Below are 22,409 nucleotides of genomic sequence, written 5' to 3'. Positions count from 1 at the left end.
AGAGTGTTCATTTGCAAAGGTCGCTGATACTGGAGATAAATTAAATGAACTATTTCCTGGGCACCCAGAAATATTCTTTACAAACTGTTCTATGGCTTAGTTACAAATTAACACGAGAATAGAGGTTTAAAGGCACGAACTCAACATACTTCCACTGTTTCCTATTCTTTGATAATCGACTAGTTCTTTTTACTCATATTCTTTGTTTTTTCCTCTTCACACATGGGTATCCTTAACATTCTGAAGCATACATGGCCTTAACTAACATCTGACCCTCTTCCCTTTCCCTGGGTGATTCCTCTTTCTTTAGGATTTACACAGGGGTCCCGTCAGTCAAACTAGATCAAGCGTGGGCCCCTTTTATTCTCTTGTCAGTACATCTGGTATCCCAGCACATCTCCATCATTACATGTTTATCTACCTGTCCACACCCTCTGCTTGAGCAGAGGAACAGAAGTCAGTGCCCGCACTCCCAGGGGACAATGCTGCCGTATGGCAGAGCACAGACCAACTGCTTAGTAAGAGGAACCTCACTGCTTTACAGATGACATCATCACGATCGCACAGATCTATGCATATGCAACGTATGACTATAGTAAAATAGTAAAACACAGTCAGATTTCAAGGAACCTCACTTAGTGTATCTAAAATCACTCATGCAAATCCAGATATGTCCATGAAAACCTGGAAGGGTTAGAAACTGCTGACAGAGTCATGGGCTCAGAGGTGGCTCTCCAGCAGCCGTTCAGTTAACACTGAGCAGTCTTCTTACATGTGCACAGCACTCTGGAGACAAACTCCATGACTTTATGTATCACTTAACATTCCATTGTCTCAAACTTCGTCATCTGCTGACTGGATGCTAACTTGTATTTATTTAATATATCATGAAAACACTTAGAAGTGTTAAGTTCTCTAAAGAATATTTTATTAATATTATGGTGTTACAGAATGTGGTTTAAGAGTCTCCTACTTTAATCTCATCAGCTCGAGTGATAAACTGCTTGGCACTGGAGAAGTGATTAGCATTTGGGGCATCTGAGTAAGCAAGAAGGAAATTAAGAGGATACTACATTAGATGTATCCTTAGCTTATTTAACTGGCCAGGCCAGGGATGGGAGATGATCAGATAATATAAAATAGGAACCAAAGAAACATGTTTATTATTGCTACACTGAAATATTCTGCAAAGCATTCAGATGACAGCATTTCTGAGATGTCATGGGACACTTTGTCATTTTATGTTCAGCATGAACCAATTCGGCCAGTGACAGAGCACACTTTGGGGTCCACCCTGAGCACCCTCATGGTGTCATCTTCCTGAATGGACCTCATGGGAAACAGGGACTGTCTCCACACTGCAGATAGTTTACCTAAGCCAGGAGATCCCTCACCCCAAAACGTAACCCACCGACTGATAATGTTCAGGAATTATTGTTTTGGGAACTCTTGAGCAGAGGTGATAAAGAAGAAAATCAAACACACAGTGAGCTTTGTAGATTAAAATGGAATACAACTGGGAAACGATATGAAAACACTGTTCTCAGGTGGTTTTAACAGCAATGCATTGCTCTTCTCTAAATATAATTTATTGCTGATCTTGTGGAAAAATTAGCTTCAAAATATTTAAAAGAAAGGTTAAGCAACTGACAGAAAAAAATCAAACATTAAGCCAGGGAAAGAAAGCATCTCAACATTGATATGAGCAGCAGAGAAAAATGACCCAAGTATAAAACATTTGAAATCAGGTGTAAGCCCTGACATTTTTGTTAGGGTGATTTAAAACTGAGTTTACAATCCTCATGATGTGTTTACTTTTGGAAATACTTTGAAAAAGACAATGAAACAGAGGCCTTGATCCACCAAAACACACCATCGATCCTATTGCTCCAAAAATCAAGGCTTGGAGACGACACTGATTAGCGACTAAGCGCTCCTCAGTCACAGATTCTCTGTAATGAACATGCCGACCATATGTTTTCTGGCCCACAGTTCACAAGCTGCACACATCGGTTTTTAAAATGTTTCTATGCAGTTAAGGCAAATGTGAGAGAGCTGACACAGAGTCTAACCTGCTCAAGGTGGAAGAGCACGTTTGCTATGTCCAGTACCCTCTCAACTGTCCTCTCGGGGTCGGAAGTGTCTTCAGTCCTGTTTGGTAGGTCTTTGTAAAGGGCCATCTGCCACCGAATGGCGGGGTCCTCCAACTGCAGGACAAAGAGAGAGAAGAGTTCAGAAAACACCGGGTTACAACGTACAGAGCGAAGACCCCCTTCTGAAGAGTCGATCCACAGAGATTTACCGAGCACGGCGCAGCGCCTGATCATCACCCAGAGACCAAACCCAGAAATGCCTTGGCCTTGTGAGGCCGGTCATCCCATGAGGAGGACAGACATCAAACAAATGTCTGCCCTGGTGACCAGGGCTGCTAGACGGACACAGAAGGTACCTCGAGCTTTCACCTGATCTGTTGGTGGTTGGAAGATTTCCCTAAACAGGTGCAGTTTCAACCAGGATTTGAGGGCCGGGGAAAGGAAATGGGCAAAGCAGTCTTTTACCTCTTCCTTCTCCTTTCATAGGCAATTTACCTCTATGGACACAGGGACTCTGCAACAGAGACTCTGTCTCACTGAAATGAGGACATCGATCAGTGTGCATCAGTGGAGGCCTGTCAAATCATAGTCCTAGAATCAAGGCATCTGCGGACTATGTTTTTTAACACTATCAAATTTCCTGAGTGAAAGATACAAATGAATTCTGAATATGTTTAGGAAAGATTATTTTCAATCACAGAAACTGACAATTACAAGCATCTTTAGAGGAAGAGAGCACCTCAAAGAAATAACATAGAATAACTGCCATTAGAAACAGGCAAAGCAGTACCTTACGTTTCTCCTCCCATGAAATACTTCCACTAAAAATGGGAGGCTGAAAGTAATGAAACGGAAGTGAATGGAAAACATCCAGAACTCCCCAGCTCCTACCTGAGAGAGCACAGTTTGAAACGTCAGAAGTAGCTTTCACCTGGTGGCAGAGCGGGGGCTTGGTACAGCACTGGATGACCTGCAGACACCATCTGCCCTCTGATAAAACAGTGCTTTTTCTCCATGTACCTTTTCTCATCTGAGGACTATGGTACTTCTAGATTCTGTTCCTTCCAACATAAAATTACTCCCCCTTGGCCCTAGGATTACCATTCCTCCAATTTCAGGACAACGTACTGAAGGAGGAGCTGGGAACAAAAAGAACTCACTCTCTCAAGTGTGCATACTCCCACAGTCTGGTGCCTAATCTGGAGCATGGAAAGCACAGGAGGAAACGTCAGGGAGACTGAGAGCTCACAGCCCCTCACCGCAGGCTCACGTCTGGAGGCGAGATGCTGGTGTAAGTGCGTTTCCTTCCCTGCTCTTCCCTCTCCCATCTCCCCGATCCACAACGTCAACTGCCCAAGTGACCTCTAGAACGCAGTGGGAGGGGCTCCCTCTGCTTATCCAGGGCGCAGCTTTCCGTTTGACCGTTTCCTGAGAGCAGCACAAGCTCCCTAAGAGGCGCTCAGCGCTCCCCTTCTCCGTTCAGGGTGTGGCCTCAAGTCCCCGGGGGCTTGCGAGAGCCTGTAGGGGCACGTGACCTCCTCAGACATATGTACGTGGTGTAAACCTGAGGGTCAGCTGGAGGCTCTACGAACATTCTAAAAAACGTTCAAAATCTTTCTGCCACCTGAAAAGAGACCCTGTTCTAACAGGAATGAATCTCCTCCTCTGTTAAAGTTATTACTAAATGTAGGGCTGAGTACACAACAAAGCGCACAAGAAACTTGTTCTACGTAATACTCACGTACCGTGCATAAACGAAAGCATGTTGCATTTTTATCATTTTATTCCAAAGTGTTAAAAGAAAAAAGTATGGTTTGGGTCTTTGGAAAGAAACATTTTAATACCCAGAGAGGGATACATTATACTGCAGTCAATACTTGTTGACATTTGGACATCTTCATAATTCAAAAAAAATCCCCAGAAGGGACACCAGAAAAGAAACAAACAGTTGCATCAAAACAATACATCGTTGACTTCTCACATCACATAGCAGGTTCTGTAAACAAACCAACAGTTCATTCTCCAGTGTGAAGCATTTCCAAACAATGGTAAATGCTGGGATACAGAAGCCACCTCTGGCCAGTGCTTTACCCACCACTGAAACACAGGTGTCGCCCTGATCTCCACTCACGCTTCTCTGCAGAGCACAAGCAGACGCGTACACGGGCTTTCCCATTACAGTAACCCTTACTGTCTCCTGCGTACTAAGGACTCGTAAGTACACATATTTAATTTCTGAGCACTAGGTGTAAAATCTCAAATTCTCATAGACACCTGTCTCCATGCCCCAAAGGTTCTCAACTGCTATGTGAGGAAATAGTCAACCTTTATTTCAACTGGAGACATCTTTTTTTACAAAGTTTGACCGTCTCTGATGGTCTGCTTTAAAAATACACAATTTGGTGTCTTGCGAGTCTTTCATACAACAGTATTTGCAAGCAGGATAACAACTGATTAAAGTAATGTATTTCCACTGTCCTATCTGCTAAAGTGACATTAGTCTAGTACTATTCTCAAGACAGACTGACTGAGTGTGCTCTAGAGTGACATCTGGCTTACCTTGCCTTGAAGGTGAATATTACTGCGGATTATATCTCGTACTTCATCCTCAGTGTCTTTCTGTCAAGAAATAAATGTTACCTAAAAGAAGTCTTACAATGCGCAACTGTCTCAAGTCAACAGAAGCAACCCGAATCTCTTTTGCAATGGCACACGTCTGAACAAGCATCTTTGTAGGATTATTAACACGTGCTCAGATAACCTCCCGATACTGCTGTGACTTGAAACGGAACAAGTGCCTACTTTAACTCCACAGAAGGTGCACTAGACTCAGTGGAGCTCGGTTCACAGCAGCAGCGGGCAGAAGCGCATTCCCCTGAGTTCAGACACAAGTATGTCTCCAGCCGTCTCTGGACCTCCACGAAGTCACATAGCACCCAACACCACCCCCAAAGGCCCGGGAATAATGAGGAGCAGAGCCCGACAGTCAGCTATTAGGCAGTGGCCGGCGGGCCCGCATCGTCTGCTGCAACCTGCCTTCAGCCCGCTCCTGCGGTCTGGGTGTGCAGGGAGGCGTCCCGTGTGGGGATGGGGAGGGAGGGGCGTCCTCCAGTCATGTGGACATAACAGAACTATTCCAACGGGTATTTTCCAAAAATTGCATCCTCTCTGTGTAGCCATGAAGAATAAAAAGAGAGGCCACAAAGAAATCTTGAGAACATCAGCCTCGCTGCTTGCAGGGGAAAGGCTGCTGATTTAAAAGTCAACATCCTATCCAGCCTCCGTTGGCACAGGACATCATCTTTCCAACACTGAAAAATCACCCTTCATAAATGCGCAGCCACCTCTCACGACAAATTTTATAGAGGAGTTCGGTTGAAATCCGTTTTTTTCCCACTACCAGTGACTTGTTGCCACTTTTTTTATTGGTTTCTCAATACGCCCTGGAGGTGATTAACATAATTTAGAAATAAAAACAGCCTCCAAAAAAACATATAAGCAGTCATTCGTCTGAGCACTAGGGCCTGTGCAGAGAAACTGCTTATTAATAAAACAGTCGAAGCAAATGAGATGCTGTCAGAGACCGTGTGGAGGGGGAGTGGTCACGTCCACCAGGAGGGACAGGACCCTTACCAGACTAAACCGATTTTTGGCCAGAGCGATGAGCTCCTGGTCCCCGGGCGCGCAGATGTTCAGGCCGATGGGCAGCAGCCGCTTCAGCGCCGCCACGATGAGCGATGTCTGCATGGAGTACCGGTCCCCTCTGCGCTTCATCTTCTTCCTCTCCTGGTCAGACACGGCTGCCTGCGGAGCGACGACACACATGTCACAGGGTGAGGAAGGGGCCTTCTGACTCGACTATAGCCTCCCCTTCCTCGTTCTCTGCTGGTCCCTAATTTGAAAATCCTGCTAGGAACACACCTCCTCTCCTTCTCGGCATCCCTTGCCGACGTCAAGTCCTACTCGAAGACTCCCCGGTCACTAGCCTGCACTGGGAGCTATTTCTCTATGATTTGAGAAGGAAAACGCACATTGTAGTTTTAGAGAGGCAGGTGGACGTATGAAAAACCCATGGCAATTTCAGATATTGTATGCCTCACAATTTTCAACGCTTAAGAGGAAACACGTTTAAGAATAAATGTTCTCTGTTCTGACAAATGCTTGCTTTGCGATACACACGCACACACGTGGTATATATCAAACTCTCATAAAGCACGCCTGCCTTTCATACAGGCTGAGGACTTGTCTCCCGAGGCCTTAACCCCCACCCGGTGGAAAGAAACAATATGCTAACGGATGTGACGTAAACACTCAGGACGACCTCTGGACGACCTGTTCCCAGCTGAGCACAGCCACGACCCTGCAGAGCTCTCCTGTGATTCGCTGAGAATCACGCCTGCGGCAGGGTCACCTCAACCGACAGAGTCTAACCCTCCCCGCGTAGTGAGTATTCCTCCTCCTATTACGGAGGCATATTCCCAGGTTAAAATTAAAACTACTGCCCCGTCGCCACTTCTTGTGCATGTTAAATTTCTTTGTAGCAACAAATCAAACATTGAAGACAGTTTCACTATAATGACATATTGTAATAGTTTTGGGCTGAGAAAAAAGCAGAAGAGAATTTAATATACAAATGATTTGCTTTCCCCAAAGGAAGGCGAAATTTATCACAACGTGATGGTGAAAGAAGTTCTTTGCATGGTCAAAGTACTGAAACAACTGAAATCATACAGTGATGGCAGCTGATGTATCATGTTGATAATGTAACATATGTAATAAATATATCACTACGTATGTCACATATCTATTGATACATCAAACCTTTAATATCAGAACCGTAGCAGCAAGCATGCTTTTCTGCACATTCCAAAGAGATGACTTATTGCATGGATCCCACTTGTATCTGTATCAATTTGTAAGGCATTATTCTCAGTAAGTAGAAGCAGAACAGTGAATAATAATTTGTACTATTAAATTAGTTAACCCATGAAAACAATGGATCAGTGGTTTTAAATGAGCTCTTTGCTAAAAGGAAACATAACCACAGTGACAAAAATACTTACCCAAACAAGGAATCACCATCCTAAAAATTAAACAAGCTGATACTAATTATGCAAACATATTTCTATCTAATACTGGTAATTTAGTTTTAGCAAAACAGTATTACTCAATACATTAAAGTCTAAATTTTATTGGTGTCCAAGTTTTCTTTGATTTTAACCTGTAAAGCTTTGTTTTTGGTTTTACGGTTATAGAAGGAGGAACTCCTTAAGTGACCTTATAATAAAAATAATTTAAACCAACCCTAAAGGAAACTATACATTGTTTGATTTTGAGAAACATTAGATAAATTAATTCCTACTTATGCTCAAAATAGAATCTTGTTTTCTATACCACACGAAGTCTGAAAACAGAAAAGAATAGTTAATAAATCTCTGAACAATATGGGTGACACAGTCCACCGCAGGTATGAAAAAATTTAACAAGCCATCACAGACCCCCCTGCACCTCTCTGCCGGTCGGTCTGGCTCGCTCAGGGCCCGTTTCCTCCCTGGACTATGGAGCTCCATTAGGGAAGTGGCCAAAGCCATTTTGCTCCTTTTTGTATATGCAGAACCAAGCACTGCACCTCACCCACAGGAGCTGCTCAATAATTGAGCAGAACTGCTAAAGCTATTGAATTTGGATTTCATTTTCCATCTATTCCTTAACATTTGAAGCTGATATGAATACACAATAACACAGTCAATATGTAGGCACTGATGGAGGAAATTCTCACGTGTTGAGGTATGGGGAAGTCATTCTGGCTTATACACGATTTAACTTAAATTTTATGCTAAAACAGGGGAGAGCAGCCTATTTTGCGGCCTGTCAAATGTGCATTGTACATCTGCTTTAACCATTAAAGACAATAATGCATTTAAAAAATTAAAATGGAGTAACTGTGGTTCAGGCATCCAAAGCGGTGCCAGGTGGCCACTGTGGATGTGGTTTCAGACACGTTCCTGCAGCCCTGAGAACCTGAAAGTTCTGAGCTGTATCAGACTCAAGGAGACCACCAGCCATTCCCAAAACAGTATCTGCCCGCTGCTGCCAGCTGCGACCTTATGGTCTCAAGGTCTCCCCTGGTTACTATGCAACCATTTCAGATCCTAACCGATCCTTACTTAACAAGCACCCTTACGTCTTGCCAGCTCCAATTATAATCGACAAACAACTTACGTAGCTTGTGATTCTTGCCTCTATAAGCCTCCCCTATGCCGTAGTCCAGCAGAACACAGTTCAAGTGCTTCCTGAATCTGTGTCTCCCAGGCTACAGTCCTCAGTTTGGCTCAAATGAAACTCTTTCCTATTCCTATTACAGATTGCTCATTGATGGTTTCTGTCAGCAGCATGTTTAAGGAGGAAAGCAGGATAAATGACCTCTCTCTTAAGTCAGTCTGTGTGCGTGTGTCTCTGTCTGCCTGTCTCTCTCTGACACACACACAAGCATGCGCCACAAATACAGCTCTAACAACTTCGTCTAAAATTTAGGGCGGGAGAAGACCAAGGAAAAGGGAAGCACTTTCTAATACTCCTGCAGTGAAATAGCCCACGACCCCCCCCCAGACATAGATACCTGTGGTTTTTGAGAATTTGGACATACTAAGTATGGAAGTGAGCCTATTCATAAAAAAGATAAGAGATCACAAGTTTTGGTGAGAATGCGGAAGAAAGGGAACCCCTACGCACTGTGGGTGGAAAGGCAAATTGGTTCAGCCGCTCTTAACTGCATGGTAGTTCCTCAAAACAGAAGAAAAGTAGGACCACCAGAGCACCGGGGCCAGCCACACACGCACAGCCTCTCCGGGCTACACACACTGGGCTTGAAGCGGAAGGACTTCCCTGCCCCAGGCTCCCACATTCCAGGCTGGTCAGCTGGCCCCCGTCGCCTGTTCTGTGTTCCCTCCCGATTTTGGAAATGGCACTCCAGACAAACCTGGGTTATCCCTGTGTGGGGGACCAGCTGGAGACCTCTGCTCGGAAAACCTCTGATTCCTCGAGTGTGCTGACACCCTGCAGTCACTGTCATCCTCCCCCAGGAAGCGCTGACCTCTCACGTCCTCTCTCTGTGCCTCTGTTGACACCGGTCTGAGCCGTCAACATGCTGACCAGGCAGAGAAATTCACTAACAGTCTTCAGTGCAAAGCCTGTGTGAAGTGTGTGCTCTGAGCACAGCCCCTCCTGGAGGAGGTGCTCCCCACTCTTGAGGCGGACTGTCGGCCCAGAGGAAAGTGTCTCATCTCTCACGAGTCTTTAGGGAGCACAGCCACACGAAGTGACAGCCGGCAGTGGTCACACAAATGTTCCAGCACGCACCGCTTCAGCGGGCGTTAGCTTTGAGTTCGTGGGCAACACATCAAGTACATGCATGTATACCTCCAAATAAGACAGGGTATGGGCGACGACATGTTGTGGTCCTGGCGGTCGCCAGTAAAGCAAGTCAGATGGACTCTAGGGGTTCAGGGGGTGGGCCTACCGCCCCAGCGCCTGTCTTCCCAGAACTGATTTCCTTGGCCAGGGTACCACACTGTTTTGCATCTTTGGCCATTTGGCAGCATATTTTGTTTTATTCCATGTAATATATTCATTTTCATATTTGGTGGCAATTCAAAAGATAAAAGCAAGGATTTTTTAGTGTTTTGAAAGGAAGTTCTTCTTTCCCCAACATGAGTGATTGAGAAGACAAAATTTTCCACTTCATATGTGATAACCTGGAATCTATCCACGTGGTTCTTAAACAATTCAGCTAATTATTTTGAAACGTATGTATCTGACACACATAAATGCACATATATTTACTCCTGACGCATACATGACATTAACTAATTATATGTATATTTCTACTGATTGGCAGTCGTGCGAGTGTGCCTGTTAAGTGTGTCTTTTCATTCTGATGCTTTGACATTTTGGGGCCCTACTGGTCCTTGACTGTCTTTTCCAGGGCTGTCAAACCCTAGAGATAGAAAAACACTTGCCTGCAAGCACGCCTTTCATATGCGAACCAATCAGTCCAGAGCTCACGTTCCCCAGTCTCCTCCCTTACCCGAACCTCAAGCCACCGGCCTAACACCGAGGCCAGGTTCCAGACAACCGGGAACAGAGCCCAGTCGAGTTATTCAGACTAGTCAACCCCAACCCTGCCTACCCTGTCTCGCCTGCCCTTCCCATAGACACCACAGTGAAGGTGTCTGTCCACGGCCCCCCGGCTCCCCCGCCTCGTGACGGACCCTGGTGCTCCCCCACGTGTCCCCATTCCATGCTGTGCCTTCCATTTCTAGGGAGCTGTGAGTAAAAACTTCTCCCCCCGTGACCCTCGTTTCTGTGTCTGCACGTCTTGCCACACCTGAGTAAAACAAGGCCCAGGCACCCTTAAAACGGTGTGTGTTTAACCAGCAGACACTATGATCAAATAACCAAATCCCAGTTGTAAACCTTCAAGAGATCTTTAAAAAATCAACTCATTCAACTAGTGAATGTTGCATTCAGACATCTGCTAGAAAATCAAACAGATCATAGTTGTACCTTCGACATCTTTGACTTGGTGTCCGTGATGAGAAAAGACATGTTGTTGATTTCATTCTGCACCACGAAGTTCTGCTCCTCCCTTTTGAAGTTCTGAGAAGTTCCAAAGGGAATGTCAGTTAAAGTCACGCAGATAAGAAGTTCATGGAATTAGAGGTTACACAGGACCCCAAAGTTTCTACGAAGATAAGGACCCATGTGGTGTATAAGACATGAAGAAGGGAGACACATAGTTGTTGAATATCCAATGAGGCTGCTTGGCCACGGGCAACAATTCTGGGAACTAGACATAAATACGTATGTTTCACAGATGGGAAAACTAAGCTGAGGAAAGTTTAAGTCAAGTCATACACCTATCAAGGGATGGAATGAATATTCAAACCCCAGCTACGGTGAAAAGCATATATTGCCTCTTGGGATAAAAACAGATTTCCTAAGGGCATGCACAACCATAACGCAACTTCCCGTTCCGTCAGCGATTCCACCTACATTTTCAAATACCGTAACATTATCTTATTCACTTTCAATTTAGGAACATAAAAGCACTTGCAAAATTTGAGCAGTGGTAGGAGTGAAAGCAAATACAGAATAAAAGCAGAAATAACCAGAGTTTTCAAAGAGAAAGAAATGATCTTCCTCTTTCAGATAAGCAAAACCCAAATAAAATAATTTTAAAGCATGTAAATATGTTAATAATCGATGAGTAATAAAGGTTTGTATGAAGGACAGTGAGTAGACCATGCGTCAACTTTCATTCAGCTCATGTTAACATGCCAACTTACTATTAATAATACTATGGCTGTTCACATAGTTAAGTATTTGCAGAAGAATATGCATGACACATATTAACAGATGTGTGTTCTAAATATACCCATGAGATTCAAATGCACACATTCAGATTTTTTTCTTATTCTTGAAAGTATCATTAGGCATTCATCCAAAAACCTACTGATTATGACAAATACACTCATTTCAAAGTTCTGTGTTGCTTACAAATTTAAAGATACTTCTTTGGTGTTTTAGCTATTGATGGAGTTGAAGATTCTCAGTTCTTCAAGGAAAAATATGCTGTTTCTAGTTTTCTTAAGTGATTTACTCGTGGCTCTGGATTTCAAAATTCCCTTCGGAAGTACCCTGAATGATCTAATCCCCCTTAAGGTGAATTACCAAGGATAAGAAATCATGTGCTTTTATGAGAGGAGCATAAAGAGTCTGAGAGAATCTCCCGTGATGCCACAGAGAGCGAATGTCAGTGTGAAGAGACAAGTCTACATGTTAAAAAGCCATTATTTCATTTATTATCTCTATGTGATTATATTTTTTAATGTACGTTTTTATATACATCTTGGTATTAAGTTTGACAGACTCCTCAGAGGTAGGCAACAAATAATTATTATCCTAAATATTAAGTAGAAAAGTTTTATTTTTAAAAAATACTACATTTTCACATTAATCAGACTTGTATAACAATATAAGGAAATAAAGTGGGAAGCGACCTTAAATGACACACTGAGGCTGAGGTGTTTATTTTTACTTTCTCACAGTCCCCCTTTTACATAGCACCACAGAATAATAACCGACACAAAAACTCAAAGCTTTTGAAACAATCTGGGACACTAATGTTCATTTATCCATATTCTACTAGTCACTGGAAATAATTATAGGACACTATAAAGTTCCTTGTTTACCTGTAAGTATTTATTTTTGTAATAGATTTTACTACAAAGTTCTTACGATTAAAATCTTTTTCAGATTTAGAAATACATAGTTCTACGTGTAGCATACAAAACAGTGCAAATTCACTAAACATGTACTTGTAAATTCTACGGCCAGGATTCCTAGGAGCTTTATTTTATTCTAATGAGTGAACAAAACTAAACTCCTAGGGAAATAAACGTGTGTGATGGCAGAACGAATTCAAAGAAGCAGCACCTTCACAAGTGACCGGGAAACAGGAGCCCATCCCAGGCCCTCTGACTCCCGGGGGCGAGGCGGCCAAACGCAGCAGAGGGAAGGTTGGGGGAGCGCCACAGCTCTGTGGGCACACAGCCCTGAGATTTACAGGCCAGGGTATGGTGATGTTTATGGAGTGTGATTAATACCTTCTGCGATTGTTGAAGGATAAACTAAAAACTCAAGCTCCCCAGGGGAACCTATTCTGTCACCTCACCAGTTACGTGACACTCAGGAGACGAGCCTGAGACACACGCTGGTAGGTATTGACTACGGGGTTTGGAAAGTTGATTAAATTTCGAAAGTCTTCGACATACAACAAAGAGTGGGCAGGGTCAACATGCTCCGACTTACGTGGGATTTCGACCAGTAGATAAACACCTCAGCGACCATGCGGAAAAGGTCCTCTGCTTCTGCGTTAGGCTCCTTGAGCCACTTTGCCCTGGATCACGCAACACATAAAGCAGCTTCTCAGTCACTTGTTAAAGTCATGAAAGAAAAGAGGAAAATCACCCTCTCAAGTTAAATTGGAAACCAAGGAAACCAGAGGCAGGCACGCTCGCCCACAGAGCTCATAAATGGCTTTAGCGCACAGTTGGAACATGTGAAATAATTTCAACGTTGTCACCATCAAACTGCTAACTTCCACGTGCGTAAGGCAGGCTGTGAAATTAACTTACCTACCCACCTCTGGTTAAGTCATAATCACGCGCAAGCTCATCGCTAAGCAGTAGTGAATGAGGCAGTTCAACTGGGACACGAGAACCCAGTGAGGTTGCGACCAGATTAGAGAAGTGAAATGACTTTCGGACACTCTACCTGTTGTAGTCCACAAATCGAATCAGGAGCGGGTAGAAGGCGTAGAGGTCCCTGGCCAGCGTGGTGAACTCGTCCAGGATGAGCAGCTCCGCCTCGGACATGTCCCCCCTGGCCTCGGACTTCAGGTGGTCCTCCTCCGATACCACCATCGCCGCCTTTTTCTTGAGTTTCTCCATTAATGGCAGGAAATGAGTTTTCAACAGCTGAGGTTTCACTTTGTTTATAATGGGCTGGGAAAACACTGTTTGAAGACAGACATTACTGTTCGGCTCTGCATGAACAGTCATTAAAGTGAGGCTCAGACGGTCACCACAGTTGCAGCATGATTTCAGCCTCCCTCCCCTGCAGCCCACGGCTTCCGTTAGCACCCAGCTCGCGCCTCGGTCGTCTTCCTGGCCCCAGACCTGATTACACAGCTGCTGTTCAAAACAGTTACTGAACGGAATTTGCTGTGCTTCCTTGTGTTTTAAAAAAGAAACTGGCAGCTAATTCAGAATTTAAAAAAAGACTTTCACTCACTTTGGAAATCAATTATTTTCACACAAAGAAGCAAAGTCCCCAAATGGAAAAGGTCCCTCTGGCCCTCTTCCTAAAGCACAGGAGACTGCGTTTCTGCCACTGCTCATCGTCACCTGCCTGGGGGTTCCCGCCCCTGCCCCAGCGGACGAGCCAGGTCACACACAGCGCTGCGCGTGTGTTTCGTGATCACCGCAGTGGTCAGCAAGAGCCCTACACCTGGCTAGGCCTTTTTTAAAAGGAATTTTTTCTCCTAAGAGTAACATACATATAAACATTGGGGAAATGTATAAAAGGGAAATGTTAAAATCAACCATAATCACTCTAACCACATTAGTAAGACACTGGTGTATTTTTTCAGGGGAAATTTTATCAATGAAAAAATTCATATGTATATTTCTGAACTTAAAGTTTAAAACTCCATGATATTCTGAACAGTTTCCAAGTCATAAAACATTGTCGAAACCTTAACGTTTGAAGGTGGCACAGCACTCTGGTGCACGGGTGCACACAATCAACGCGACCATCCTCCAGTGGCCGGGCGTTCAAGCTGCTTCCAGTCACTCAGTACAGAGAGAGCAACGATCGATAAATGTGAGTATCTTCTGATTATCCTCCCCAAATCCCGGTAAGGCAGATTACTGAAAGTGGGGTGTGTCAAAGCTCAGTGTTATTTTTGTCTTTGTCTACAGAATCACTACTTTTTACTGCTGTGTTCATGGATTCTTCTTGGAGACACTGTCAAATCAAGAAAATGTTTACTCACTTGAGAGCAGTAACCCTGTGGAAAGTTACCCAGTGTCTGATCAAACCTGTGTCTTCTAAAGAACAGCATGACAGAAGTAACCAGGAATACTGTTTGAGTGTGGAAGCAAGTATTAAAAAAGACTAAAACGGGGGCAGCGCTAGTGCTCCGTATCCCGAATCCCCCGGGAAGCGGCACTCCGGCCCAGCCTCACCTGCCAGCCTCTTCATCCAGGCGCCCTCGTCCACCCCCAGGTTGTTGTATATGATCTTCAGGATGTTGCCCAGCAACGTGTTCATGTGCTCTGAGCTCAGCGCCGTGCAGCACGTGTCTGCCCTCCCCGGGTGATTCTCAGGGCCGTGCTCCCACCAGCGGGACATGTAGCTGCAGAGCATGGGCAGGATGACCTCCATCACATGTGGCATCTGAGTGTAGCGGATCCCGGACTCAGCCAGCTCCACGATTTCTTCCATGAGCTTCTCCAGAGACGGTATATTTGGACAAACGTCTTCCACGTTAGCTGGCAAACTGAGAGCTAGGGAGGCACATATAAACACGAACAGTGTGCAGTGAGAGCAGACGGGGCGGTCACACGGCCACTGCGGACAGCAGCCCCCAGCTACAACGCTTCGCATGGGCACCCAAGCCCTGCCAGACCTGACGTGCCTGCAGCTGGATCCCTCTCCCTCTTCTCCCAGCAGCGATTCCAAACTCCTTTTCCCCAAGTCCTCACCCGACCCCCTGAGGACCAGCCGACAGCCGTCCCTTCCACTTCAGAGCTCACAGGGGTAGCCAAAGTCTCCTCCTCCAACTGCCCCTCGTGCCAACAAGCCTCCCGCATCTGGTCCACAGCCAAGCTCACTCCCCCTTCCGGAGGAAGGGGTCCTGAGGTCCCTGTTCATGGTCCCACCTGTGCTCCCGACACCGAACCAACCCTGCAGCATGGCCTCACTCAGGCCTGGATTTTCAGCCCCTTCCTGCCCCGCTTCAGAAGCGCAAGTCTCTCTTAGACTGTTGACCTTTCCAAGTGCTCTCCCAGCCACAGAAATGACAGCCTCCGCCTTCCACCACTCAGCAAGTTTAGTCTTCCACAGTCCTATCTCACTAAGGGTTACAGTGGAACCTCACATCACTCACCTGATTCCCTTTTCTTAAAAGCCTCTTTTCCTTCACCTCAACGCATGGTCTTTCTTGACTGTCTTCTGAATTTAGCCTCTCTCCTTGGCCAACTCTTGTCCTCTGGCTGAACTTGTAAATGTGGGTTTTCTTGGGGACTTACCCTTACCTCACCTCTCTTTTTCAGCTTCGGTGTTTGCCTAGGCCGTTTTGGCCATTCCCATGGGCTTCTGCTATCAGCTAATAACTTGAAGCCATTATTTCCTAAAGTTCTTTTGTGTCTCATAAGGAATGTCTCAAAAACAACTACAATACCATGGGTCTGAATTTAAACTTGGCCTTTCCTCTGCAACCTATCTTTTGAGCAGGCACCACGACCTCAGTGAGGACATTATTCAGTGAGTCACCTCGGCTGGACACCCAGGAGAAATTCTAGGCTCTGCTGTCCCTTCATCTCCTGCAGGAGATGCTTCTACCTCTCAGATCTGTCACAATCTCCTCACTCCACTTGAGGGGCCGGGCCCCCATCAGAGCTCTTGTGAATCACTGCAATCATTTTCTGATTGGTGATGCTCGCTCATTCATCGTGGCTACGATGGATTTCTAAAATGCAAGTCTACTTGTGGTACTCCCCTTTTCAAAGCCAGTAAAAGGACCCTTTCTGCACTGGTACAGGCTCCACTCTTGACCCGACACAGAAAGCCTTCCTTGTCTCATCTTGCTTTTCCATCCTTGCCTCCTCTTTTCTCTTTCTTCCCCTAAAAGCTATCTCCTTCTCAAAGTACCTGAAGTTTCTCCTAAAAGACCCAAGTTTCAGTGTTTCTAACTTCAAGGCTCATCTTGTGCCAACTCTGAATCTTCCCAGGTGTTCTCAGCGCTGACTGCTTTTTCTGTGTCCTCAGTGTCCACTGTCAGAATTTTGTCACATGTTATTTATCACCCTGAATTCTGTCACATGTGTTTATCACCTAGAAACTCCCCGAGGAAAAGACTCAAATCTCATTCATCTTGGTATCATGTCCCTTCCATCCACCACAGGTATACATCACAAGTGGTTATTTGTTGAACGACTTGCCTGAACAATGAGTGAAAGAGAAACATTAAATTCAGTCCCTTTGCTTTGTTATGCAAATGTGCTATGGAAACATAAGCAGGTAGACGATCTGCTCTGTGCATATCCTCACTGTGATGAAAGAATGATCTGCTTCATTCTTGACTCATGGCAAAAACAGTAACGGGTCAAAAATCCTTAGTCAGACAACTCAGTAAGACGCGCTTACACAGATAACTAATGATCCAAACTCAGTTGTGTTTCCCCGTTTACAGATACGTTGTGGAATTTACATAGAAAAATACCGCTAGGTCATACTCAGCATGTTTTTCTTTAGCCTCCTCTGCTATATGAAATTAGAATCATAAAATAGGCTAATTCAATAGTGACCTTTTTTTTCAAGTTTTTAAAAGGTTTTTACTTGACAGAACTCACTATAAAATCAGTGTAACCAGTAGGTCCCATAAAAACATGAATTACGCAAAGAAACGATCTCGTTAACGGAGATGAATGCGTTTGTGAGCAGCAAATGCTTTTTGTCTACGTTTGGGGAACTCTTTAGGGCTTTTGGAAAACAACTAAAATACAAGAGACTTACCAGACTTAGGGGACCAAACCGCTAGGAAAAAACACTTGGAATAAAGCTGTCCCACTAAGGTAGACACAACAGGTAAACGAAGAACAATGGCAGGTACAAACCCAGAAACACAATGAGCAAGAATGCTGTCTGCTCACCGACCACCTGTACCCGGCAACTGAGTCAGGAATCGGAATGACTGATTTTTTCCGTATCTGCTGATTATTTTGTCTTATTATCGAGAGTGTTAATTTGTGGCTCATTAACGTAGAAGAAATTAATTTTCTTTCAGAAACACCATGGGAATAGCATTCTGCATTCCAAAAAATGCCAAATAATAACTCTTAAGAACAAACAGCATTGGAGGTCATGAATTAAAATGGCCCATTAAAAAACACAACAAGTAACAAATGTCGCGACATTTTAGCTTCAGATACGAAATGCCGCACGTGCTTCTGCGTTACCTGCTCTCTCTCGTGAAGACTTTGTATTGTAGATTGAGTAAACGTTGTGTTTGTCCAGATGAGTTTCCAAAAAGGCTACAGGAAACGCACCAGCAAAGGCAGCCAGGCATTCTCCTAATGCAGAACGTTGCCTGTAAGTGGAAAATGCTTGTATTTTTTAAGTCTTCTAAGTGAGTAACTGAAGCAGTTACGTGAAAATTGACAAGTTCTACCTAATAGGGCAACAACAGTGCTCCTGATAAAACTAACCTTTAAACCCAATTTCTATACCGCAAAAATCATACACTTTCAATAGCAACTTCTCTACCACCAGAAAAGCTAAATTATCTGTTAGCTAAAAAGAAGCTAAAAACAGTACAGACTAAAATAACAAATAAAAACCTGTAAACTGCCCCACAAGCTTGGATATTTCACGTGCTGTCTTCTTTCTTTTTTAATATGATGATCTAAGGAAGAATTCTTGCCACTTGAACAAATGGATTTTGGTAACAAATTTAAAAATAAAGTACTGACACTAATAAGCAAATATTAGCATTTCTGAAACTTTACCATGTATAAGTAACTTCGGGGCAGCTATGAAATACTAAGATATGACAAATGCTATAAACTGTTGATAACACTTAAAATTGATTTATCATTTTCAAGGGAAGGAAGGTCCTTAGGGAATCAGACTGTGATCAATTTACTCAAGGCAGGTTATGACCCAGGTTCCCCTGCTCCTGATATAAATCCTCTCTCCCTTAGTTATCTACTTAATCCAAGGCTTTATGAGCACAGTAAGTGTTTATTAAATATAGAATAATAGGAGAGTGATTTCAGCAGTTTAAGAACTCCTTAAATGACTGTACACAGATTTTATTTGGAAGTCAATAAAATGGCTCTAATTAAGAAAAGATTACATAACTCTCTTAGGTAGTTTTAAATTTCTCACTAGAAAAACACACTTAAACAATGTCTGACTATCTAATATTTTCATTAAAAACTAGTAAACACCTGTCCAGCTAGGAGAAAATGGCCCTTCACAGAACGCCAATGAGTAAAATAAAGTTCTATTCAAACATCTAATAAAATTTCATTACTAAAAATAATCTAGTAAATTACAAAGACCAGGCTTAGATTCAGGCAGACCCAAGTCCTGATCTTAGTCCTAACACTAGTGTTACTCATTATAGGAAAATTGCTTACTCTTTTCAAGTTTTTCTTTCCTTAACTAAAAATATGGAGACAGAATTGCAAAACTTTTGGTACACAGTATAGGTTCAATAAATGTTTTAAAATAATGAGAAATAATTTAAGAACTTAGTAGCCTAAAATGTTCCATGTATGATCCCAAAGCAGCTAATCTATTTCCTGACATTTAACTGGACTAGTCCTTTTACTTCATTAATAATTCATGTGAATTATTTAATAGTTTACTTTAAAATACAAATCCAATTAGGAATTCTCAGATTAACTTGGACCATTTGTGCCGGTAGTCTGGAAATACTAATTTTTCTTTTAGATGACTTGTATTAAAATAACTTTTTTTAGTATAGTGTCATATTTTCCAAATCTTCTTACTCATCTTCAAATTTTTATTTTTATATTCTCTCTCACTTTGTAATTGCAAAGTTAATTTTATATATATGCATAAATATACACACTTAGAATCTAACAGAATGATCCGAATCTTGTCAAGAAAAATGCCCCAGCAAGGACAGTAACAACAATAAAGGGCAAGTGTTGAGGTGGCAGAGAATCTGACTACCAGATACTCAGAAATATTATAAAACACCAACAATTCAGGCTCCATGGTACCGTTCCAATTACTTAAAAAGTCAAGTAATAGAACAGAATAGAAATTCTAGAAATATAACCTAGCAAGTATATGCAGCATATGGTGAAGAGCTGATCTGAAATCAGCGAATAAAAGAAGTATTTAATAAACTGTGAGATCAGACATGGTGGGTGATTTAAAAAGCGAATTTGAACTCTACATAATCCCAGAGAGAAACGCGGAATTCAGATGCATGTTTAGTCTACGCCCGGCTTATCGTCTAGCCTTTCTCTGTTGAGCAGAGAAAGCCGAGTCCAAAGGACACGCTCCTGACCGCCCCTCGTCACTCTGCGTTGGGTGCTTACTGTCACAGGGACTCGCCTCTACTGTGTTCATCAGTTTGCCTGCTTGTTTTGCTTCTCCCACTTGACACAAGCTCTGTGAGAGCAGGGATCTATTTGTCCACTGTTACATGATGCTCAGTAAGTATTTACTGAATGAACAAAAGGATTAAAAAGAAAATCTAAACAACTGGAAGCGTGGGAAACCTGGGAGAACAAATACTAGAATTTCTAGTTATTAATTGAGGGTGCAGTACAAACTTTTTCAAAAATTATGAAACGAAGGCGAAGAAACATACATGAAATAACTGGTAGATCCGACTACATGAAAACTCAAAATTCTCATGTCACAAACCACAATCTGCACATGATGTTTTATATATAAACACTATAAAGGAACAAAAATGCTGAGAGTCATAAAAACGGGAGAGAAAAGCAAGAGGTTAACAGTTGACAAATATAATGTTAGCACTAATCAGCAGAACAGCACTAATAGCAAAGTGGGCAAACGATAGGAAAAAGCAGTTTATAAAATAAATGCAAATGGCAAAGTAAGACACAAAAATCGCTAGTAACTGGTAATTAGGGAAATGCATTTGAAAATAAAAATGGATCCCGTTTTTCACTATTAAATTTATAAATAGTAAAAAAGAATAATAATCAAAATGAGAAACATGTGAGGAGATGAGAATTCTCTTGTAAAACTCTGAAGTGCAAACTGAATCAATTTCGTATCAAAATCCTTTAATATATGCATACTCTTCAACCTAAGTTGCCAAATTCTCATAAAGGAAACAAAATAAAAACACACAGAAAACTATGAACATACATCTAGCATCCTTCATGTGAGTAAAAAAGAAAAAAGAGCCTATATGTGAAAAATAAAGGCACATTTCAATAAATCATAATACGTCCGTCAGATAAAATATTTTATAGTCACGAAAATCATATGAAAACAGAGTTTAACCTACAATGCAGGTAAAACTTCAAAAATATTCCGAGTGAACCCAATTACCTTTTCCCATTAATCTGCTTTCCTATCCCTTTGCAACTGTCACTCTTAATTATTGCTTCTTTAGAAGTTTTAATATTTGGTAGACCATATGAGTATCCTTTTATTACTCTTATTTCTCTCAAAATTTTATTGGCTAGTCTCATGCATTTATTCTTTTAAAGGAACTTCTTAATTATTTTTTCAAGTTCAATAAAAAGCAAATTTCTACTTGAAATTGTATTATAATTAAGATTCATCTGGGGGAGAATTTACACCTACTGAATATTCTTCTCTCAGAACAACCTCTGACTCGCTTAGTTCACTGACCAGCCTCCCACCAGCGTGTCTTGTTATTTGTTCTAGCGTTTGAAAGCCCTCTTTCCCTTCTCCCTTCCACAGAAATCTTTGACTGAAGCTGCCAGTGATCTCCGTTGCCCAGGTCGGGGGGGCACTTGGCCCGATCTGACCTGTCCACACCGCCTCATCCTGCTAATCCTTCCCTCTGGACCTTGAGGACAGGACAGAAATTGAATGGGTTTTCACAGCTGCCTATATTCATGTTTATTTTGTATTTCTGATGTATAACCAGAAACAGCACTAGCAGATTCCTTCGTAAAGTTCATAAACACGCTAAGGTTAAACTTTATGTTAAACATGCTCTTCACCATTATTGCTTTACACTTTTTCTCATAATGCACTTGTTTTTATTACATCAGTTTACATTTGGCCGAAAGACTGTCTAATTACTCCCAAGGAACTAACTCAATGTGTCAATCTGGTTGTTTTAGTTTTTTACGACTAAGTAAAAAGTTATGAAGCGAAGACTCTCGGAATAAATAATCGTAACACTTGAAATAACTACTAATACGAAGTCAAACTTTTAAAATCTTACCTTTCCACATAGATACTCTTGCTAGTTCCCAAAGCATACAAGCTAGTCAGAATTCTATAGCATGACACCTGCACATCTTCCACTAAGGAAAGAGAGAGTCTCACTTAAAAAAAAATAAACTTGTTATCGATACATTGCCCTGAGAAAGTTCAGGCCAAAGACAAAATTCCAGATTAAAGGCACAATAACATTTTAATACTTGAAAAAAGCAATACAAGAACAACCATGCATAAAATAGAATTTTAAAACTTTTTCTCAAGCAAAACTTTGCTTTCAGGAGCTGAAAGCATTCTAAAGAACTGTGCTCTGATCATCAGACAGAATATTATCAGGAACAATTTATCATTTTTCTTCAGGTACAAGAATAAAGGATTTCTTCAAGAATAAAACTAAGACCAAAAATACCTGGGAAGACAGGTCAGTTTGACTCCTGCTTCAAAGGTATATAAAGACTGCCTTTTACTTTAAGTCTCTAATGAACAACAGTAATGCTGGAGAATGGGGTATGTCAGTGATTTCTGAAACGA

General features: G+C 42.5%; 1 protein-coding gene across 1 annotated transcript in view; it reads right to left on the bottom strand.

Annotated features, from left to right (window-relative positions):
• The window catches only part of RYR2 (ryanodine receptor 2), a 539,007-nt gene that overhangs the window by 81,114 nt on the left and 435,484 nt on the right, over positions 1–22,409 (bottom strand). The window contains exons 66-74 of the mRNA XM_072971049.1: positions 21,883–21,964; positions 17,900–18,030; positions 14,906–15,226; positions 13,431–13,671; positions 12,966–13,053; positions 10,659–10,751; positions 5,727–5,897; positions 4,653–4,712; positions 2,073–2,207 (exon numbers count right to left, since the gene is read on the bottom strand). Coding sequence (XP_072827150.1) covers positions 2,073–2,207; positions 4,653–4,712; positions 5,727–5,897; positions 10,659–10,751; positions 12,966–13,053; positions 13,431–13,671; positions 14,906–15,226; positions 17,900–18,030; positions 21,883–21,964 — 1,322 coding nt within the window. The remainder of the gene's footprint in view (positions 1–2,072; positions 2,208–4,652; positions 4,713–5,726; positions 5,898–10,658; positions 10,752–12,965; positions 13,054–13,430; positions 13,672–14,905; positions 15,227–17,899; positions 18,031–21,882; positions 21,965–22,409) is intronic.

Source organism: Vicugna pacos, chromosome 11 (genome assembly GCF_048564905.1).
Source record: "Vicugna pacos chromosome 11, VicPac4, whole genome shotgun sequence".
In the NCBI taxonomy this organism is placed as follows: domain Eukaryota; kingdom Metazoa; phylum Chordata; class Mammalia; order Artiodactyla; family Camelidae; genus Vicugna; species Vicugna pacos.
Note: the sequence above shows the minus strand (reverse complement) of the source record. Positions and strands in the feature narration are given on the sequence as shown.